At 42.3% G+C, this 23,665-nt stretch overlaps 1 protein-coding gene across 1 annotated transcript; it reads right to left on the bottom strand.

The window, feature by feature from the left end:
* Positions 1–5,676: 5,676 nt before the first annotated feature.
* EIF4A3 (eukaryotic translation initiation factor 4A3) lies at positions 5,677–18,180 on the bottom strand. The gene is made up of 12 exons (XM_018572994.1): positions 17,967–18,180; positions 15,851–15,923; positions 15,303–15,369; positions 13,726–13,788; positions 12,045–12,177; positions 11,877–11,957; positions 11,357–11,498; positions 9,072–9,210; positions 8,327–8,442; positions 6,998–7,105; positions 6,781–6,908; positions 5,677–5,705 (listed from the first exon to the last, which is right to left on the bottom strand). Exons 1-12 carry the CDS (start codon positions 18,145–18,147, stop codon positions 5,689–5,691), a joined length of 1,248 nt encoding a protein of 415 aa, XP_018428496.1. The 5' UTR covers positions 18,148–18,180; the 3' UTR covers positions 5,677–5,688.
* Positions 18,181–23,665: the final 5,485 nt, after the last annotated feature.

Genomic DNA, 23,665 nt, shown 5'->3' with positions numbered 1-23,665 from the left:
TAAACTCAACAAACCAAAGTTTACAGTTAGATGGAATAGATACTGATTCATTGAAATGCTGCCACACATCTTAGCTGCATAGCTCTTTTTTTTTAGCACACTCATGGATGCTGCTTTGCCCCCTAGTGGCCAGAAACGGTCAGTGCATCAGTGGTGCCTCTGCACTTTGACATCAAATGATGACACAACTTAGCTGTGTTCCAATCCGTTTTCCTCCCTTTGTGTCCAATACATGTAACCACAACGTTAAATGATGCTCTTTTAAAAAGAATGAATGTAGTGTCCATTTATACATTTTAATATTTATATTCCATTATAGTTAGGACATTTATGATAGATGGGGTTATAAAGCAATCTCCTGGTAAATGCACTGCCTTTGGTACATGTTCCCTTTTCACATACAGTACACGTGTAGACATGGCTTAATACAAAGGAACTTTATTTAAAGCAAAAGCCTTGGATTAAATACAAAAAAACCTGCCATAACCTAGGAGCATATCAGGGGAGATGGGGCAGTGGATTTTGTTCCCCCTATCTGTATATACTGTATGCCATTCATTTTATTGGGGGGTGGGTGGGGCACAGTCCATCCAGAAGCATAGCCTAAAGCTTTAGGAGCTCAGATCATCTGTACAGCATTAGTTATTTTCTATACAAAATCAGATAGGGCATGTATATGATATATAAATAATATAAATACCAATTTTGTATCAAGTTTTTGTAGCCCATGCCAAATCCCGGTTCTGTGGTAGGCTAAGTGAAGTCCCTGCTTGGGGACCGTTTGTGGCTCATGTAAGTGTGTGAATGCATCAACCAATCTGAAGTTTTGATATATTTGTGATATTTACCTGCCTTGAGCACTGCTGTCTCAGCCCAACGGGTGGAGAAGAAAAACGAGCATTTTTGTTGTGAATCTATTTGTCCTGTTTAAAATTTAAAGCTGTTTCCTGTAATTTATTTTCAGTATAATTAAAATCTGTTGTATATATGGCACAGCAAGCAATGGTCCGAGTTCTCTTTTCACTGATGTGGCCTGTTATAATATAAAACTGTTAGGCCTCATTCACACTATGCCATTTGGGATTCTCCCTTTAAGATGCAGCCGCTGTTACCCATTCAAGTTAATGAAAGGGTGACAATGGCCACATCTGTAAGCGGCAGTCCGCATTTCACTGTATGTGATGGGATTACATGCTGTTTGGAATAAAAGCATGTCCCTGAATGCATCTATCCTGCTCCTGCGTCCACCAAAGTGATCTATTCCAAACCGTATGTAATCCTCTCACATATGACTGCCACTTACCGAGGCAGCCACTGTCACCAACTGGAACGGGTGACAGCAGCCACATCTTAAAAGGAGATTTGGGATACCTGCTGCTGCACTTATCAAATGTAGTTAAGTATTCTGCAGAAGGCATTATGTTCTAGAACAAATTGTTTTCTCAAGTGTAAACAGGGGTGTATATTTGCATTTTAATGTGCACTTGTAGAAGTGTGCCTGTTCATTAAAGGGCATGAAGTTATACAATTCAGAAAGATTTGTAGAAGTAAGTTTTCTATTACTATGACAACACTGTGATGATTAGTACAGTAAAATATAGCACAGGAGACATGGTCCAAAGAATGCAATTTACAGTACAGCGTACAAAGTGGAGCAGTCTGAAGCATGTAACATATAGCACAGCACACGGGTACAGTGCAGAGCATGTAACATATAGAATAAAATCCAGATTTTGTAACCCTTTAAGAACGCACAATCTCAGATAAATGGCCTGGATGGGAAGGGGGTTTAACACCGCGGATGTCAACTGGTTAAGAACGCACACTCAGACACCCCAATCTAAAATGTCAAACTTACATGTGGCCCCACCAAAATCCACGCAAGACACGTTGCCCAGGTTTTAAGGGGGAACCTATGCAAAAACAAAACATGGGGTTCACCCCTTCAAATCAGAACTCAACTTTACATTAGGAGCTCCCTCCCTTCACTTCAGTGTCCCCATTTCACCGCACAAATCCCCCTCCACATCAGAGCATCCCTTTCATATCAGAGTCCTCTCACTTGTACTTTAGTGTTCCTGCTTCACATGACCTCAGTCCCCCATGCAGATCACATTTCTACCATCATACCAGGAGCTGCAGCAAGGCAGAGGAATGGGGAGCTGAGCAGACTTGAAGGATCCATCCATCCTCCCCGGATGAGCATCATTTCTTACCATGGAAATGCATAGCCTTGTGAAAACGTGGAGGCACTCTGCTTAAGGCTTGTCTAGAGTATGTAACACAGCACAGTACACAGTTAGGTCCAGAAAATGCAATGTACAGTGGGAAAGAGTCAAGAATATGAAATATGTAACAGTGCCTCATGTACATATGTGTGCACTGTGCAGATACTTTTCAATATGGTTTTCTTCAAGATTGGTTGTACTTGCAAAGCAACTTCCCATAGACAGAAATTGGTCAGATCTGGTCTTCATGTAAGCCTCCGGTTCAACAGCAATTAGACTCCAATGCTGGATCAGATGACTTTCCAAGGGGATGATCCGACAATGTAATTGTAGACTGGTAGATGAAAATATGTTGACCACCAGGACCCCTGTACTGACGGAGTTTGTGCTGCATCCTCAGCCTGACAGGTCGGCAGTTGATTATAGGATCTTCCAAAAGGACTTCCCCCAACTTCAAAGCTGTAAGTCTAATCTTCCAGACCCGAGAGAGACAAATTGGTCCGCTCAGGTCAGCCAACTCATCCCATGAAAACAGAAGTGTGGTTCTAAAACAGTCCAAGGTGTGACTGGACAAGAGGAACTACCCTAGAGGGTTACCCACGACTCTCATACAACAGCTGAAAGGTGGACAACACTTGGAATGAGAGATGGGATAGACCGGTGATTTCTCCTCTGGAAGAAACATTCAGACCAATGAGAGGATAATCAGTACTAACGTTTGAAAATACAACCAAATGTTTAAAACATTTGGACAATCAGATGTCCCAAACTGCAGACTGAATTCCCACAATGGGGATGCCATGAGAATGCACTAGGGATAACCTTGGTGCAGGGCGAGGCTGAAAAGTTTAAGCACTGGAAAAACTGGGACCTAACTGACCACACAAGCCAGTAAGTTCCTCTGAGGAAAAGGAAGGAATGGTAGATACTATACAAATGCTTTGGACTTACAGACCCCAAGAGAGGCAGATGATCTTTTAAGGAAAGAAACCTGGGACTGGGTTGGAGTATAATTCCTGAAACCAGGCTGTCATAGGAACTGGGGAAGACACCTTGGTCCAGAGCCAAAAGGGTAGTGGTAGGTCTGCTGATTTGTGCAGTGACACAGCAAGGTGCACAGAATATGAACATGTTTATTAAACCCAGCACACATGGCACTTATTCCAGTTCAAATCTGCAGAGGTTTTCAAATAAAATAAAATTTTTGTCAGTTCTGGCTGCAGCTTCACCCCAATTTAGGGGAGTTACACCAAACACTGACGTCACCTCTCCCTATTTATTCTGAAGCCCCCTCACCTCCTTTGGGCATAACAGTGCACACAGCAGAGCCACACAACTCCCTGCCCTATGCTGAAAAGCTGCAAGATGGAACACCTTCAGCTCTGCCGTGCTGCCCTGTGCTTTCTCTGATCTCCTCTACCAGCTTGGAGGTCCACATGGCTCTACCGCCAGCAGGAGCAGAAGAGACAAGATGCTTCCTTGACACTAAATGGCTAGCAAGAATGCAGAGCACCGCCAACACTATACCCAGTGAATGACGTCAACACTTGCTCCTACAGCGTTAACCTCTTACGCAGTGAAAACGATCAGGAAACAGAATTTATAGGCCCTTCGCAACCTATGCCAATACGGTGGGGTTCCAGTTCCCAACCCAACTATTGGCTCTGGCCCAAGAAAGTGCTACGTGACTAAACTAGATTACTAGAATGAGATGTGTCAAGTAGGGCTGCAGCCAACTATTATTTTCGTTGATTACTTGTCCAATTTTTTTTTTCAACTAATCGATTGGTTGCATTAAAAAATCTAACAGAATAGTTGCCAACTATTCTCATAATCGATTATCAATTGAATCGATTAGTTGTTGCAGCCCTAATGGCAAGTGCTTCATGGAGAACGTGCAGTCCAGCCTGGTCCGGACATGGCACTCTAAAAAGGCAGGCTGAGAATGGCCTCACCTGATAGCTGCAATTGTAAAGACCAGCTCTAGCAGCGATAGGAAAAGTGCCGATGTTGTCAGATTCACATGAAATGAAACCTGTACTGAGAAAATGTGTCACTGCTGAAATCTCTTTTACAGAGTGCTATATGCCCGGCTGTTAAGCTACTCTAAAGGTATCAATACTATTAACCATTGACCTGTATGTACTAAGAAGTATGCAGATCTTGATTTGGGATAGCCAGGCAACTAGCTTTCCAGGTCATATACATATTCAAAAGTCTATGTCTGAGCAAAATAAAAACCACCTAGCAGAACTCTGGGTAAAAGCTTTATTAACCCTTGCAGTGGGGCTACCCCCACAGTGCAAGGGTTAAGTGCCCGTTTTTGCCTAGGGTCCAAAATAAAGTTATATACTCACCCAATCCTCAGACAGCTTGCTCTTAGACCAGTCCAGAGAGCCACTGCAGCGGTCTAAGGTCCCCGAGTCATCATTCATTTTCTATATGCAGTGTACAGGATGTGAGAATGCTGAGGGACATACTATTGCTGCAGAGAGCACCGTCACAACTGACCAGCTCAGAGGATCGGGTGAGTATATCTGTTATTATTGATCCCAGACACAAACAAGCACTGCACCCTTCCAGTGTAATGTGGGGGGGACCCTCACTGCAAGGGTTACGTGTTTTTTTTTAACCGGGAGCTGGTCTTTAAGTCCGTTTGTGTACACAGAAACCTATACGGTACATTTCAAAGCACTTCAGGTGCAGTAGTAGGATCAGCTAAAGTAGAATTAAACAGCGCTATACTCATCTCTCCTCCAGTGACCTTACATCCATGTGCTCCCTCATGGGCATCTCCGCCTCATACTTCTGGGTTCAAAATCTTTAGCCTCTTAAATGGCAGCCAGGAAGATGCAACACTCACATGCATTCAGTTCATTCATCACAGAGTATACCAGGATTGTACATGGAGTGCACATGTGTGGCTCAGCATACATCCTACAAGTTGTAGAATAGATGGTAGGCCTCTTTTTGCAATAAAAGAAAACAACAACTTCCTGCTTGCAATTTTTTTGTTAAAAGGTAAAGTTCCACTTTAACCAAAAAAACATAGTACCTCTTCAATCGGAAAAGGTTCCATTACCTGACCACATCCCACACTGCAGTCAATGGTAAATTATGTCAGAAGAATCTCAGGTTTCACGCACATCATCCTACTGTAGTGAAAACGATTTTGTACTTTTGGTTCGGCAAATCATTCCTATAGACACTGCCATGCAGTCATTGATTCTCAGGCCATAGAAAGGATGTGTGGGCTTTAAAATAAGTTTCAATACAAGAGACATTGGGGATTTGTATTTATTGAAAACTCACCAAATGCAATATTTACAATGCTCTGCTTGCTTTGTGTAACGAGTCGTTAAATAAAAATATAAAGATCACATTAAAAACGTCAACAAAATGAACCAGATTCAATGTAAAATGTAATGTCCGATAGCGCCATCCAGTCCTCTTACACTCTTCAAATGAGATCAGCAACTGTACAAAAATAAAGAATACAGAGTTACTATAGGCTGTTCTACAAAGAGAATACAGAGTTACTATAGGCTGTTCTACAAAGAGAATACAGAGTTACTATAGGCTGTTCTACAAAGAGAATACAGAGTTACTATAGGCTGTTCTACAAAGAGAATACAGAGTTACTATAGGCTGTTCTACAAAGAGAATACAGAGTTACTATAGGCTGTTCTACAAAGAGAATACAGGGTTACTATAGGCTGTTCTACAAAGGGAATACAGGGTTACTATAGGCTGTTCTACAAAGAGAATACAGAGTTACTATAGGCTATTCTACGAGGAGAATACAGGGTTACTATAGCTGTTCTACAAAGAGAATACCAGGGTTACTATAGGCTGTTCTACAAAGAGAATACAGAGTTACTATAGGCTGTTCTACAAAGAGAATACAGAGTTACTATAGGCGGTTCTACAAAGAGAATACAGGGTTACTATAGGCTGTTCTACAAAGAGAATACAGAGTTACTATAGGCTGTTCTACAAAGAGAATACAGGGTTACTATAGGCTGTTCTACAAAGAGAATACAGGGTTACTATAGGCTGTTCTACAAAGAGAATACAGGGTTACTATAGGCTGTTCTACAAAGAGAATACAGAGTTACTATAGGCTGTTCTACAAAGAGAATACAGGGTTACTATAAGCTGTTCTACAAAGAGAATACAGGGTTACTATAAGCTGTTCTACAAAGAGAATACAGGGTTACTATAAGCTGTTCTACAAAGAGAATACAGGGTTACTATAGCTGTTCTACAAAGAGAATACTAAAGTTATCCAAGGCTCCATTAGAGAGATTGTACGATCATTTCCAGTACTGGATATGAGGGGAACCCTCCAATAATAAGGACTGGTTCACACCTAGGCAATTCCACAATATCGTGCAAAACACAGCGGATGATTTTAAAGTAATTCCAGATGCTACAAAGTTTGATCCTGTAAGCCAGCTACATACTAGTCATATAAAGCTGATATAGCATTAAACTTAGACGTTCCACGTAATGTTTGAGGCTGAAAGGTTAAGATACTGTATGAACATACCATTCATGGGCATTTCATCAATCTGAGTAGAGTAGTACTGTTCAATGTCTCTCAAGATACGAATGTCATCATTCTTTACAAAGTTAATGGCCACACCTTTCCTTCCGTAACGTCCTGAACGACCAATCCTGTATTCGAAGAATTACAGAAGAAAGCCTGTTTAAACCTTGCTGTCACATCAAGTCAAATGATATGTAACAGTTACACAAGAACTTACCTGTGGATATACAATTCTCTGTTGTTGGGGAGGTCATAGTTAATGATCAGGGAAACCTGTGGCACATCCAGTCCTCTGGCCCACACATCAGTGGAAATAAGAACTCGACTGAAAAGTGGGGGGAAAAAAACAGGTCAGTCCTCCAGGAAGTCCATCATTTCAGTTTAGAGGCAAAGTCACTGGACCGGAGCTCAACTACTTTTTAATAATAAAACATACAGCTTATAAAAAAATTACACAGCCGCCATGTGACATTTCCACTTCCAACTCCTTTTTTATTTCCTACAAATTTATTTTTCTCTACAATCACATACAGGTCAAGCAAAAAAAGGCAGTTACAGGGGTTGGGACAAACCATATAACATAGGGGAGGTCTAGGTCTGTCACCTTTTATTCATATGGTTTGAATCTTGTTTTCCAGAACAAAGAAAAGACAACTAACCGATTAAAATGTGTTAGCTGAAGTTGGGCTAGAATTGCCTGTAGCTTAAAGTATAAGTGCATATAAAACTACATGTCATCCAGGACTATCCTGTCCACGGGGTGACAACACTGCTCAGAAATACAGAATGAACACCCTGTGTAAGGAAGAGGAAAAATAACAGATCTACTGGCAGATCTACCGCGAATCGCGGTAAAAAAACGCGCGACAGACGCGCATATTACAATACGCCTAGGTGTGAATGGGGCCTAAAGTCTGCTTTAAAGTTCATCAAGAACATTAACAGGGTTAAAGGGTAATTCCACTTTCCCAGGCGAATTTGTGGAAATTAAATTGCCCCCACCAATCGGCCGTAGAACTTAGATTAGCCCAATTCCTGCTCCATCAGAAAAGCAGAGGTTTTACATCCATACCTGCTGAAGCTGGTGGTTTCACTAGAAGGAAGAGGGTATGTGGGAAGGCTTCTTTACATAAGACATCTGCAGCCACAGGCAGGCTTACGCTGGTGCTAGGTGGAGAGCTGTCACCTTGAAGTCAGACAGGCCACTCTAAAATGTTATGGGTGGACCATTCACCCTCCATGGTGATGGCAGTAAGGGCAGCGCAGGCTTTGTAACCGATTGTGGTGTTGCATCTGTAGAGAACTGGGGCTAAACAGAGGACCACCTGGTCCTCCAGGAAGGCTAGGCTCGCATTCCATGTGCTGATCTTCCAGGTGCTACTGAAAATGACACTGCATGCCCACCTTGGCACCTGCGCCTTAGGTTGCCTATCCCTGCCTTACATCATGCATTCACTTGGCCATGTGTGATTATGTCTTAAAGAGTAGCGATAAAGAGATGAAATGGATCTGTACATGTTGAGGGGATCAGTACTGTAATACAAACCTGGCACCAGATCTAAATTCTTTCATGATGGACTCTCGCTCTTTCTGTGGCATGTCACCGTGCATTGAAGACACTGTAAAGTTGGCTTCTCTCATTTTCTCGGTCAACCAATCCACCTAAATACAAATGGCATAAAGTAAATCAATACTGTACTGTAAACTTCTTCCACTGTACTGTCTGAATATAAAAGTAACCATGTTGGTTTTTTTTTGGGGGTGGGGGGGGGGGGTGGAGAAGGGAAGAGGTGGTTATATGCACCCGCACAAGGCCCGTTCATGGAACCTTCGCTCTGCTGCACTGTAAATCCTTTTGAATAATCTTCACATCTGACACTTAAAAAATGCAACCCCCGTTGCGCTATGCAACTCCTCCTGCTGGTCCCTACATCACTTCTGTGCCCTGTAGTAAGGACTGGAGGGAGTAATCACAACAGGAAACACAGGCATCGCGCACTCACAGAGGTGAGTAGAATATGAAGATTCATCGGGGCTGATATACAGTGCAGCAAAGCCAAGATTCCATGAACAGGCCCCAGATCATGTACATATAAACCTTCCTTTAGAGAAAACTTTTTCAGTGACAGAGTTGCTTTAATGGTATATACATTAATGACCAAACAATAAACAATTTATAAGGCGAAAACAAAGTAAGTAACATGGGCTTTGCCGTTTAGCTATTAGCAATTCACTAGTTTTTTTTCTGCAGTGTGATAATGACGACACTCGCAAAATAAAATCCTACAAACCTTTCTTTTTGTGTTGCAGAAGATCACAGCCTGTGTGATTGTAAGTGTATCATACAAATCACACAAAGTATCAAACTTCCATTCTTCTCTCTCCACTGCCACGAAAAACTGCTTAATTCCTTCCAGCGTCAACTCATCACTGCAATCAGACAAAAGATATTAGAATATTGGAGCTTTAAAGTCTGCAAGCAAAACATTTTGATTGCTTTTACAATCCCCTGGGCCCTTGCAACCTCAGTCAGCAGCTTTCTTGAAACCCCTATATAACCCTTCAGCCTGAGTGTTGACTCTTAATGCAAAGATGAAGTACCATTGTTCACCCATATCTGAAAATTCTAGTGGCCCAAATGGTGAGCTGACCCATTGGCTTCAATACTTTGAATTGCTGACCCAGCGCAAAATTAAGATTCCTTATCTGTATAATTATTGCAGAACAATGACCAACATTTTGAAGCAAAGAGGTTTGCATGACAGGCAGAATTTTCAGATGAGGTCCGTAATGGCAGCCTTGAGGTTCTCTTTAAAAGGAATGTGGGTGGTTGATTTTAGAAGGCCTTAAGAAACGTAAACACCGCTAGAAGCTTACTAAAAATTAGGGATGCACCAATACCGATACTAGTATCTGTGCGGATATCGAGTATTTGGGCAAGTACAAGTACTCGCCCAAACGTTCTGATACTTACCTCCGATACGGGAACTTCCGGTCAGAGGAAATCTTTCTCTGACCGGCAGTGCCGTAGGGGGATTGCGGCTTCTTGGGCAATCAGGAAGCCAGGTAGTAAGTAATGACCCGCCTCCTGGCTTCCTGTTTGGCAGGGAAGCTGACTCAAAGCTGATTGGCTGGGAAGCCGGTTTCCCGGCCAATCACAATCGAGCCGGCCAAACATGGAGCCAGCTTCTTGGGAAATCAGGAAGCCAGGCAGCATGTCATAACCCGCCGCCTGGCTTCCCGATTGGTGGGAAGCCAGCTCCATGTCAGCAGAAGCACCGGTATCAGTACTCGGTATCGGTGAGTACCGAATGCAAAATATCAGTATTTGTACTTGATACTGAAAAAATGGTAGTAAAAATACTAAAAATCTTAAAAGCTGCAAGTTCTTTCAGTCAATAAAATCTAATCATCTGAGCCTTTGCAAGAAGGTGAACATGGAGTCCTTAGAAAGATTTAGACACACCCCTGCATTTCGTTTCCGAGGATGATTTTTTTAGAACTAAAAAGGACAATTGTATTTTTAGTATAGTTCTATTTCTCAACAATATTACTATATTACACACCCCCCCCCCCAAGTTTTAGGCGGGTAGAGGTTTGCATGACAGGCAGAATTTTCAGATGAGGTCCGTAATGGCAGCCTTGAGGTTCTCTTTAAAAGGAATGTGGGTGGTTGATTTTAGAAGGCCTTAAGAAACGTAAACACCGCTAGAAGCTTACTAAAAATTAGGGATGCACCAATACCGATACTAGTATCTGTGCGGATATCGAGTATTTGGGCAAGTACAAGTACTCGCCCAAACGTTCTGATACTTACCTCCGATACGGGAACTTCCGGTCAGAGGAAATCTTTCTCTGACCGGCAGTGCCGTAGGGGGATTGCGGCTTCTTGGGCAATCAGGAAGCCAGGTAGTAAGTAATGACCCGCCTCCTGGCTTCCTGTTTGGCAGGGAAGCTGACTCAAAGCTGATTGGCTGGGAAGCCGGTTTCCCGGCCAATCACAATCGAGCCGGCCAAACATGGAGCCAGCTTCTTGGGAAATCAGGAAGCCAGGCAGCATGTCATAACCCGCCGCCTGGCTTCCCGATTGGTGGGAAGCCAGCTCCATGTCAGCAGAAGCACCGGTATCAGTACTCGGTATCGGTGAGTACCGAATGCAAAATATCAGTATTTGTACTTGATACTGAAAAAATGGTAGTAAAAATACTAAAAATCTTAAAAGCTGCAAGTTCTTTCAGTCAATAAAATCTAATCATCTGAGCCTTTGCAAGAAGGTGAACATGGAGTCCTTAGAAAGATTTAGACACACCCCTGCATTTCGTTTCCGAGGATGATTTTTTTAGAACTAAAAAGGACAATTGTATTTTTAGTATAGTTCTATTTCTCAACAATATTACTATATTACACACCCCCCCCCCAAGTTTTAGGCTGGCCATACACCACTCGGATTTTTTAATTTTGAGTCCTGCTGCGTTTCAAAATTCAAACAATGTGTGACCCCCACAAAGATAGACAATGATAAAACAAGAGGCTGAAGGACCAAAAGTTAGGTGTCTGCCTAGCAAAGAGTATTTACCGTTTCACAAGGATACGGATGGGATCAGTCATGAACTTGTTGGTCATTTCCAGGATCTCATGTGGCAAAGTAGCACTGATCAGGACAACTTGGGTGGCAGGAGGAAGGTACCTATACACATCATAAATCTGTTCCTTAAACCCTGGAAGACAAATATATGGAGTTAGTGAAGGCAAAAAAACAAAAAGCAAAGATCAATGGAAACTCAAGCGTTAGTGATATTGCATTGCAATCGGATTTATGTAAAACAAGTTTCAAAAATATTCACAGAGCAGTATGTAAAAGTCCCAGAATACAAACAGAACTAAAACATTTATTTATATTGGAGTGTTCCTGAACACAGCTAAATTCATGGCAGCTTACATCTGGAGAAATGCTATCACTGGTTGTCTTGGGGTCTCTTTTTAGCCAAACAGAACTTTTTAGACCATGGCAAGCTACACCTAACACAAAATGGACCGTTGAAGTTAGTTTGGCAGATTTAACAGTTCTGTGAAACGCCCAAGCTTAAAACTCTTACCTTTATTAAGCATCTCATCAGCTTCATCCAAGACCAGCATTTTAATGGCACGTGTTCGTAAACTTCTGCGGCGGATCATATCTGTGCGTGGCAACAATAAAAACATTAACACATTAGCTATATAAAAGACAGATGTTATATCTTAGAGTCAATCTGCTTTACTCATACCAAAAACACGCCCAGGTGTTCCAGAAACAACATGCTGCCCATAATCCAGTTTTCGGATATCTTCACCAACATTGGTCCCTCCAATACACGAATGACATTGTACATTCATATAGTCTCCCAAAGCAAGAAGCACCTGTAAAAAGTAAGCAGCATAACAACAATGTTATAAAAAAAGTCACACTAAAGGTGCACCAAAGTGTACGGTTAGGAAAACATTTTTTTCATGAAGTCTTGTTTACTGTATGTACTGTTCCCCCTCTTTTTTGGCCCTTTTTAATGAATAACTCCAGACAGTGATAATGAGTAGAGTTTTATTTACTTAGCTTGTATGAGGACAAGAGCTCTTTATATGCAGGCAGGAAAACACAAGATTTCCAGTATGTTCATAAGTAGCCAGATACATTAATTCCATATATACTGTATGCTATATATCCAGACAGGGACCTGCAGTGTTATTCTTAGAGAAGTGCCCTTGCAATTAATGTGGCAACACTTCAGGGTCGACCCTCTGCCCCTAGTTGCACACACCAACACTTTCAGGTCACAGTTTAACTGTCAGCATGCTGTGTGCCATGCCCCCTTCCTGTTCTCTCTGGCAACATGCACAGTGCCCATAACCAAGGGGGAAAAACTTCCCACAACCCATAAGACAACACAGTAAAACATGGCCAGCACCTCCAGCTTATCTGCATGGAGAGTCACGGCACCCCCAAAATCCAGGGTGCACTTACTGCCCAGTGTCCTGGTCACCATCTCTGCCCATACCCCTTTCCATTACTTTTATTAGTGAGGGTACCCCAAGGGCGTCACGAGACCAGGTAACACCCGCCTTAACGTCATGAGGCATTTGCGTGACGTCATTGCGCATGCGCGGTCACCGTATTGACGCCTGCCGGTGGCCATCTTGGTGATGGACGCCGGCAGAGAGAGCAGGGGAAGTTATGCCGCCGGGTCCCTGGGTTACCCATCATAATGATGGGCCAAGTAAAATGCACACTTAGAGTCAGAACTTGCACCTCATGTGTTTTTTGGGGTGAGGTGACATTTACAAGTGATCACATAGAAGTGACAGCTATACATAGCAAGAAAAACAAAAAACATTTCCCATTCATTACAAGTATTTTTGCATTCTCCCATACATTATAATAGTTTGTAACAAAACCACACACTACTTAAAGTTAAAATCAATTTTTTTCCCCCACAGGCACCAACACTTTTAGACACTCCACCCAGCAGTCCCTCTGTTAAAGGATGCCAAGTGTTTAACAGTTTTAGTGCTTAGAAAATAAAGTTGATTTTGACTCCAAGGAAGAGGTGTGCAGCTTTGTTACAAACTATTGTGGTGTAGGGGTATTGCACACCACACTATCTTTTTTCTTTTTTACTTCCATCGCTCCAAGCTTGCTTCTGTGATGGACTACAACCTCAATACAAACTAGTAGTCCCATCACTGGAGCCTTTTTTAAAACTTATGTTATTGTTTATCCGATTAACCGATTAATCGAACCTAATAATCGGCTAACTAATCGATTTTGAAAATAATCGTTAGCTGCAGCTCTAAGGGGAAGAACGAACCCCGGAGGGAAGCGTCGCCGTGAACTGGAGGATAGCAGTGGTTTGTAGAGTGGCTTCAAATGGTTGTGAAAAATATTTTTGTAGATGCATATAAGTTGCCCCTTACCTTCTGGATCTGCCCTGCCAATTCTCTGGTAGGAGCCAAGATTAAAGCCTGTGTTTCACGAACCTAAAAGAACAAAATGAAAATGTACTTTCAAGTATTATTTAAAACCAAACAATTCTATCTTAAATCCTGAATTATTCTTTTTAAGCCTTCGGTACAGATGAATGGACTGTCACTGCTTCTGGTACAAGGCATTCTGGTACCTGCTATCACAACATAAAAAGAGTGGATTCAGTGCAAAAGTGACACAGGTGAACTATGTAGTGATTTGAAGTATGACAATAATATTTGATTTGTGCAACGGAAATTTCCTCCTGGACAAAACTTTGCCAGAGTGGAAGAGTTCAGGCACTTAGATGTTTATGACATCTTCATCACAACGGATATTATCCTGACAAAAGCCCAGCTACCCACCATCTTCATTAACGCACTATCCCTTGGGTGCAGTAGAAGTAGAAGGGATTTATTACAGTAACCAATTATGTATTGTCTGCCCTGTATTAGCAGTATATACTCTATATGGAGTATATACTGCTAATACAGGGCAGACAATACATTTACAATGATACTAACATGAATGTATTAAATGATCTGTATGTAGCCCTGTACTATGGATCATTTAACCCATTCATGTTAGCAGAGGATCATTGTAAATGTATTGTTGCAGGCACTCTATATGTACATGTACTATATACTACATATAGAATGCACTGAACAATAGATTTACAATTATCCTCTGCTAATATGAATGGGTTAAATGATCCGTAGTACATGATATGTAGCCCTGTACCCCCTTTTCCACTTACAGAGCTAGGTTATTTTTCTTTTAAATAAATATTAATGTAATTTTATTGGTATCTATCTACCATTAGCTGCCTCATTTCCCACCCTCGGCTTATATTCGGGTCAATACTTTTTCCCAGTTTTTTTTGGTAAAATTAGGTACCTCGGCTTATATTCGGGACGGCTTATACTCGAGTATATACGGTATCCTTTAAGATGGTCTGCCTGTTTCTTTTCCTTACATAAACATGATTTGGTGAACTCTGCATAATATGTTTAGAACCGAATCGAAGAAAAATCAGTAGCTCCTGTTACTTTGTAAAGAAAAGAAATAAGGGAAAAACAAGGTGGGAGCCATACACGGATAGATTTCTATCCTTCAGTCCACTGGCTGAATGAGAGAATGAGAAAAAATACATCGATTTCCTTATCCAAGCTAAAAAGCGTGGATGGAGGAATCTCCACTGTCAGCTATTGTATGTAGGTAACCTCAACACCGGCGACTGCCTGAATACCCCAACTGTGACTGCATCTGATAGGTTGCAGTCACTGTTCTGTTGATAACTTTCCTCCTGGTTCATATTTTACATTACTTTTTGTCAAGCCTGGTGGTGCTTGCAGGGCCACCCACGGCTTCATCTGATCTGAAAGGAAGCGGCCAAAATTCAAGCCATGTATGCCAAGCTTTACACTTCATTCATGGTTTTGTCATTTATTGTGCAAACTTTACTTGGGATAACAAACATAATATAGGAAAAAAAGTCACAATTTTATAAACTATAAGATATAACTACCTGAATATCCAAACACTGAAGAACAGACACACAAAATGTTGCTGTTTTGCCTGTACCAGACTGTGATCTGAAAGACAAAATACATTTATTCAATTAAAAAGAAAACATTACAGGAAATCACAATTTGTTGAGAAATGAAAGAGCAAAATCACTATAATGAATGGCAAAGAAACCAATCAAGCCGAGCTTGAAAGCCAATTGGCAGAATGCTGGAGCTAGCAAGCAGAATAACAGTATGAAACGGACTAAATGCATCCCAAGCTTCCCATAAGGGGACTCCAAGGATCACACAGGGACCCTGGCAATGGGGAAAGGTTTTTAAGCCAGCATTCCCCAAAAATAGGGAGAAGCAGGTTAGTGTTAGAAGCGGGTTAGTTATTCTGTAGTAATAAAGTGTTTTATGAAAACAATCTAGCATGGTAACTACTGATGGTACTTCAGGCAAAAAGCACTTAAAGTATGAGCACCATGCAACCCTAAAATCATAACAAAATGATCCCCAGGCTTATCAGCGCAAAAATAATAAATGAATGAAGTCCATCACTTACTGTGCTATTACATCTCTTCCTTTGATAATCTGCTTGATCGCTCTTTGTTGAATAGCCGACGGTTTCTCAAACCCTAAAAAAATTATTCATCAATAGCGTTCTTACAATGAACATGAGACAACTTTTTACCGCACTTCAACAATAAGGAAAACTATGTAAAATGTAATCACTTTTTATGACTGACACTAGTCAAGCAAGTTGTATCATCAGGAAGACTTCATAATATTAAACATGGTGATTTTAAAAGTTATGATTCCACTACTTCAAAACTAACCTGGCATGCAAAAGCACACTTACCCTTTAAAATGAAATGGATACTAACCTCAAGAGTCAAATCTTAAACATGCATTCAAGTACCTTAATACTGTACCTTATTTGTATACCACACAGCTGTAGATCCTCAAATCAACTCTAAATTGGTGCTGACACTGTCCTTCGGGAGGGTGACTACTATTGTTCCACATGATCTCTGTGCGTGTTGTAAAGTAGCCACCGCTCCAAGCTCACTCCTGTGATGGACTACAATCTCAATACAAATGAGTAAACGAAACATGAGATTGTAGTCTACCACAGGAGTGAGCTTGGAGTGATGGCTACTTTACAACACACACAGAGATCATGGGGAACAATAGTAGTCACCCTCCAGAAGGAAGGACAGTATCAGCATGAATTCAGAGATGATTTGAGGATCTACAGCCGAGTGACACACAAATAAGATACATTTTGTTAATAGTTCAGGTACTTGAATGTATTTTGAAGATTTTAAATGTTGTGCTTGGGCAAAAATGTAAAAAAAAGAAATACTTTGCTGGCCAATTTATATTGGTTTGGTCTGGATTCATTATTGAGAAGGAAAAAAAAAAGGTTTGTGAGTGAAATACTTTAAAGCCCAACTACAGCCCCTTTTTCAGTTTTGGTGAGTGTGGAGTGGTTCAAACCTCTGCCATGTTTGGAATGCCAGGAAAAGGAGAAAAGGTCCGTTGGTGCAAGCTCAAAACATTCCAGATGTGAGTGAATCTACCCTTGTGCTTGTGAATACAGTAAATGTCCTCAGTGTGGTAATCAGTATTGTGGAACACGAGATGAACAGTTCTACTGTCATACACAGTGGCGTAGTGGTTAGCGCTTCTGCCTTGCAGCACTGGGGGTCCCTGGTTTGAATCCTGGCCAGATGACTATCTACAAGGAGTTTGCATGTTCTCCCTGTGCTTGCGTGGGTTTCCTCCGGGTACTCCGATTTCCTGCCACACTCCAAAGACATGCTGGTAGGTTAATTGGCTCCTCTCTAAACTGGTCCTGTACATATGCATGCGAGATAGGAACCTTAGATTATAAGCTCCTTGAGGACAGGGACTGATGTGAATGCTCACTATGTAAATTGTCTGCACTGTATAAATACCTGAATTAAATATTTAAATAGCGGGACAACTGTTCTACCGTCATTGGTGTATCTGTATGCTGCTGAATGAACCTTGAAGAGGGCACACATCTTGGCTTCCTTTTTTCCACCATTAATACGTCTCTGATGACCCTTTCTCTGTGAGAGGGGTTTATTTATTTTTGGATCCATCCCTACCTCACCCTAGGCATAGTATTTCCCTTGTTCTTCCTGTGCTCAGAATTAGGTTTTAAATGCACTCCGGGCACCCATATACACTTCCTGTTCTGACACACATGACCTAGGCAGGAGATGTGGCAAAATAATCCTTCAATGGGGCACTTGTCTAAGATCACCATACACATTACACTCCGACCATACAATCTCTTTACAATCTATATTAGATTTACCAAATGCATTTACCCAATCATGAGGGCCCTTGCACTACATACGGTAATTGTTTGCGGATCTAAAAGAGATTGTACAATCAGACTGTATAAAGTGCAGTCAGCTTAATTGCCCTCACTTTGTAGATAGTTCACTTCCTCTTGTGTCTCCAAAACAGGAAGTGGGGGTAGATAATCCCCAGCCAGACACAAACAACAGAAAAGGCAGGCATTTTGACCCTTCCTTACTCTTACCAAAAGTGAAAAAACTTTTAAGGTATAAATACACTTTAAATCCAATGATGCCGCCAATGCCAGCTCAGGAGTAGGTGTATTTCCCCTAAACTCTCACCATAGGCATAGATTCCCCGCAGCAGGTCCTCCCGCAGCCCCATGGTGTCGAAGGTAGGGGTCACATCCACCTCCTCGCTGGTCTCGAACTCCACTTTGGTCATGTCTTCTTCCCTCATAAGCCTCTTCCGGCTGGAGCCGCTGGTCACCCCACCGGCTACGTTTGCCGTTGCGCTCGCCATTGCTCTACACAGGCCCGCTACCAGCAAGACAGAAGCGTGTATCCACTCAGCGCGCCCGGGACTCGATCCTCTACCCAGCAGCCACCGCGAACAGACGTAGTACGTACACGTCGGCGTGTCGCATCACCACGCTCCCAGAAACGACACCAGAACGGGGTGGGGCATAAAGTGTAGTAGGCGCAATTGTTGGACGCACTTCCGCTTCTGTGTTTGTTTTGTTTCTGAAAAATGCGTTGTAGCAGCTACAAAATAAAGTTGTCTCGCGTTGGTTGAAACATAGCAAACCCGTAAAGTGTATTCCTTTTTATTGATAGAGAAAGTTAGAGAACTCCAGGAGTTTAAGTTGGTTTAGGGCAGGGGTGGGCAAACTCCGCCCTCTAGCTATTGTGGAACTACAAATCCCATGAGCATTGCAAGATTCTTCCAGCCACAGGCATTGCTCTCAGAGAGAGAAATGCATGATGGAATTTGTAGTTTCACCACAACTGGAGGGCCGGAGTTTGCCCACTTGGTTTAGGGCATGTAGCTGTCAGTCTTGTAATGCCTTATGGGAGTTGTAGTTCCACAACAGCTGGAGGGCCGCTGTCCCACAACTCGATAAGTTCGTACTTTTGATCGATCACCGGTGTTCTAACAGATTGCTGAACTTCATTAGAAATCTGGCTCACCTCACTTCCGATGACATGGTCTCAGCAGTTGCAGGCATTGTCGGCTGAACGCGCAGAGCAGCTGATCTAGTCCAGAATTTTCACAGGAGATTTGCCTGTATTGTGCATGTGTGGTGAAGCTGGTGGGTCCAGAAAATTTACAGGCGAGCCACATAACACATAATAACAAAAGCAATATAATTTTTTTGTTCTTATTATGTGGTAGGTTATGTTGCCGCAAGCACCTCGCCTGTGAATTTTCTTAAATCACTGGCTTAATCGCACATGCGCAATAGAGGAATATAGCCTGTGAATATGATGGACCTGATCAGCTGATTTAATGTGCCTACGAGCTTGCGCATCAGCCGGCACTCCCCGCGCGCCTCTGGAAGTGATACGCAGGTCCAGATTTGCAACGAGTCCAGGATTCTACCAGAACACTGGAGTTGCCCACTCCTGGTCTCGAGCAGAAATAAGAAGATATACTCATCTGATCCTTGCTCTTGCTTGGCTGCTAGACCGGTTCCTACTGTCTCTTCTGCCCCAGGCTCCAGTGGTCTAAGGACCCTTGATGTCATCATGCCTAATGTAGGTCCATTCTCCTGCATTAGATTTGAGGGCACTGAAGCACACCACAGCTGGAGTGAAGGGGGAGGGAGGTAAGTGCTGACCACTGCAGGACCGAGCATCAGGTGAGCATACTCTGTGTTAGGATTCATTGGAGAGCCTTCCCAATCACTTCCTGTCCTAGAGACAGGACAGCAAATGAGTGGAAATCACCTCAAAGTTAGGAGAGTTGTCTTAGGCAGTTGTCGTGCGCATATGGGTTATTATTGTTTGATTTACCTTGACCACATACTGATGGGAAGTAAAGGGAAATCTTTCCAGGCTGCAACAAAACCCTGACCTTTTTCTTCTCTGTTTAAAATGACCCTGTGATTACAGGGCCAAAAAAGCACATAGCAAAACCTGCACAAAGAAGCAGCAGTATACACACAGATTAGGCATGAGCACTATGGGACTTGCAATGGTGCCTTGCAACCAATTACGCGTCTCCTGGCCCCATTTAGCTGCCATCTAGGAGATTCCCTAGCTGAAAGCTGAATGTAAACAAAGGGGTCGGAGCCAAAGCTATTGAATCCTCCCACTGCTGTCGGTCACAAAAGAGGCGGCCTGATGGGGAACTAGTCTCTCAGAGTTGCCCATCAGGCCCCACCCAAAATGAAACTACTTGACCACTGGGCCTGTCTGTGTGACAGGTGCATTGGCTGGTAGGAGGTTCAGTAACACAGCCTGAGATGGGGTTTTTTCAGGGCCAGCATTACTGAGCTGCACTGAAGATAGAGTGTCCTGTATGATCAGTGCCCACACTGGCAACAGATTCATGTACCTGCTGTAAACATGAATTGGTTGCTAGTTGTAGTGTCTCACAGACATACGCCAGAATTTATATAGGTGTCTGCAACACTCTATGAATTCCAGGGAGGTCTTTACTTTGACATGAGGCTCAGTAAAAATATGATAGTAAATTCCGTCACCTTGGTGATTGCAGGGTCAAAAGAGCAAATGGCAATATCTGCAGTAGTAGTCTTTGTCTTAAAATGCCACCATTATGTTCCTTCCAAGTTTCTACAAGTATTCAGTCATTTCAAGTGTGTGAATTCCTGCTACCCCACCTTCCCCAGCACATAGTGGTTCCCCCATCACCTCGTATGTCACTACTAATAATTGGCTCTATCATTTGTATTTGTTTTAGATATAGTGTAGTGTAGAAGGTGAAAACTTCTGTTGGGTTCTTATTGCTCTCTGTGTCTTCTGTGTCTCTATTAGATCTGCTTCTAGACTGATGGGATATCTAACAGTGAAGAAACTAGTTTAGGTAAGACATGACTAAGGTGTTTTACTCTAAGGCTGTGTTCACACAGTAGCGGTTTTCTGCACGCATTTGTACGCGCAGAAACACGCAAAACATTCAAAATAAAAATTGCAGCTTGTTCACACCTACGTGGGGCACGAAAACGCAAATTGTGCAAAAAAGTACAAGTGTAATATTCTAGGTGACTTCCGTGAGTTCCAGCTATAGTAGTAGCCGCAAACGTGCAGAAACCACGCGTATGTTAAAATGTGTGCGTTTTCATGTTACGCGAACGAACGCGCGGAAAACCGAGCTGAATTTTTAAACGGATATGTGTGAACGGAGCCTTAAGGTGCCCATACACTGAGCAAAATTCGCACAGTGTGTGCCGCTGTCAGCACCCATACGGTTGTCATCCCTCCATCAGCTGATCAAAGGAGCTAGCTGGAAAGTTTTCATACGATAAGAGCCAGCAGCCAATGAGCTGCCTGCTCTCGTCAGGTATTTTGACAGCGGCCATCGGTGTCAAAATACCCGGTGTGAACTCAAAAGAAAAGTTCTGGCTTTAGATGCATTGAGGGGGATTTATCAAAACTGGAGCAGAGAAAATCTGGAGCAGATGTGTATGGCAACCAATCAATTGCTGGGTTTTATTTTGAAATCTTAACTGAACAAACCCAAAGAGAGAAGCTGATTGGTTGCCATGAGCAATTGCTCTAGATTTTGTCTGCTCCAGTTTTGATAAATTCCCCCCATTGTGCATAAGGTTAAGTGGAGGATAAAGACTTTTCTATATACAGTACTTGGAATGTAGGAGTGTATACCATCTACCGGTTAATGTGCTACTATGTAAGTGCGAGTAGGGAACTATTTTTTCATTCCACACTGAGTATTAGTTCGATCAAAGCACACACCACACTAATTTCCTCCACTGAACTGGTCCTGGTGGAGTTTAGTGCTGGTACCACTGGTTGTTAGGGACAGCCACATTCTACCACTAAGCCCCGGAGCTAAACTGACCAACTTCTGGGACTGTGTTCCTGCTGCAGAAGGCTCTATAGTACCATAGTGCAACGCAATGCTTCAACTTGCTCTTTTAGGAGATGGGGGACATAAGACCAGAGAATGAGCTGCTGGAAATCAAGACAGAATGTAGCAGTTGTAGCACACTGCTATATTTACCAATGACAAACCATCAATAAAGTATATGAAGCATGCGTTCTACAGTAATGAGGAAGTTCTATTTATACTACTTACTCAATTTCAGCCAATCTCAACTGACTGATGATCTTGTGCAATACCATCAGTGGAACAGTGTCTAACACTGGCCAAGGTAGCAGTTAGGCTACACAGTAACACAATTGATAGAATCATTTGCAACCAGCCAAAACAATATTTTTCTTACAGGGGTATGAACAAAAGGGTGAAGAGTTTGGAGAAGACAGGAGAAGTGAACAATCTAGGACAACATAGTTGAACTGGAAAGTGAGCTGAATTGGAGATTTTTTTCAAATCAGCTATGTTGTCCTAGATTGTTCACTTCTCCTGCCTTCTCCAAACTCTTCACCCTTTTGTGAATAACCCTGTAAGTTTTGGATAGATTTGGGAAGAGTAACAGGGTTATTTACTAAAGGGTGAAGAGTTTGGAGAAGTAGACAATCTTGGCCAAAATAGCTGATCTGGAAAAATTCTCCACTTCAGCTCACTTTCCAGTTCGGCTATGTTTTCCTAGATTGTTCACTTCTCCTGCCTTCTCCAAACTCATCACCCTTTAGTCAATAACACTGTAAATTCTTTTGTCAAGTTTTTATTGGTATTCCGGTCACTCCTAATTTTAAAGTAGCCATACGCCATATTAGGGGACATGGATGTTTGTCTACATGTTACGTCTATTTGACTAAGAAAATGTAAAAATGTATTTATATCAAAAGGAGTATGTTGCAGAGGAATGTATTTATCGATGATTTGCTGGTGAAATTCACCCAGTGAAAAAATAGGTACATTTTCCCAGCAATTTCTAGTCAAATAAGTTTTATGTATTTAACATTCACTGGATGATTCTACTTAGTTTGAATCCTTGATAACATAGTGGCAGCTATTTTTCACCTTTGAACAAATCTTTGTGGGAATGTTTTCGGTGAATAACGTAAATGTGCTCTCTTTCATTTACCAAAATTCCGGTTCGGAAACTGTGTTTATGCACAGCACCAAAGTGCCGACCGGCACCGGCTGTTTGGCACCCCCCAGTGATATTTGGATGAAATATGTGCAGTAATGTTATGAGGAGTTACCTGTGATGTCATTGCCAAAATCTGGACCTAGTCCAAATATGGGTAATGATGGGTAATGATTCCCCAAAGTTTCCTGGGCACTTAAAACTGTGCTAGTGGCAGTGACTTCCTTGGTGCTCAGACACTGTTTGAGGTGTGACGAATGGGAGACCTGTGCTCCCCCGATATCTAACCTGCCATGGCTGTAGCAGTTGATGTGGGATATCTTTGGACATTGCTGGACCCTGGGACAGAAAATATTAGGTAAATAAAATCATATAATTTTTATAGGGCTGGTAATGATTAAAATTTTCGTGTTCGATTAATCGAGAAAACATTTAAACGATTAATCGATTAATTTTGATTAATTATAACGCACATACAGATCCAACTACATTGGCCTATACACATACAGCACAGCAATGAAGTCATAAAATGAACTAGGATCACACTAATCCAGCACGTTATTAATCACACGTGCCCCACTCAATATGGCCGCCGCTTGAGTGGGGCAACTCGGAATAATAACGTGCTGGATTAGTGTGATCCTAGTTCATTTGATTACTTCATTGCTGTGCTGTATGTGTATAGGCCAATGCCTTGGCTGGCGCTCGTGTAGAAAGTTTCTTGGGCAAACTCACCGGCCCAAGTGGCTCAGTCGGCTAACGAAGGGGGGAGGAGTCCGGTGACGTGAAGGACATCGACGCCACTGGACTCCTCCCCCTTTCCCTTCGTTAGCCGTCACG

This window comes from Nanorana parkeri, unplaced genomic scaffold, assembly GCF_000935625.1.
Source record: "Nanorana parkeri isolate BGI_ZX_2015 unplaced genomic scaffold, ASM93562v1 scaffold46, whole genome shotgun sequence".
In the NCBI taxonomy this organism is placed as follows: domain Eukaryota; kingdom Metazoa; phylum Chordata; class Amphibia; order Anura; family Dicroglossidae; genus Nanorana; species Nanorana parkeri.
The sequence above is the reverse complement of the archived record's forward strand: the minus strand, read 5'-3'. Positions and strand labels throughout refer to the sequence as shown.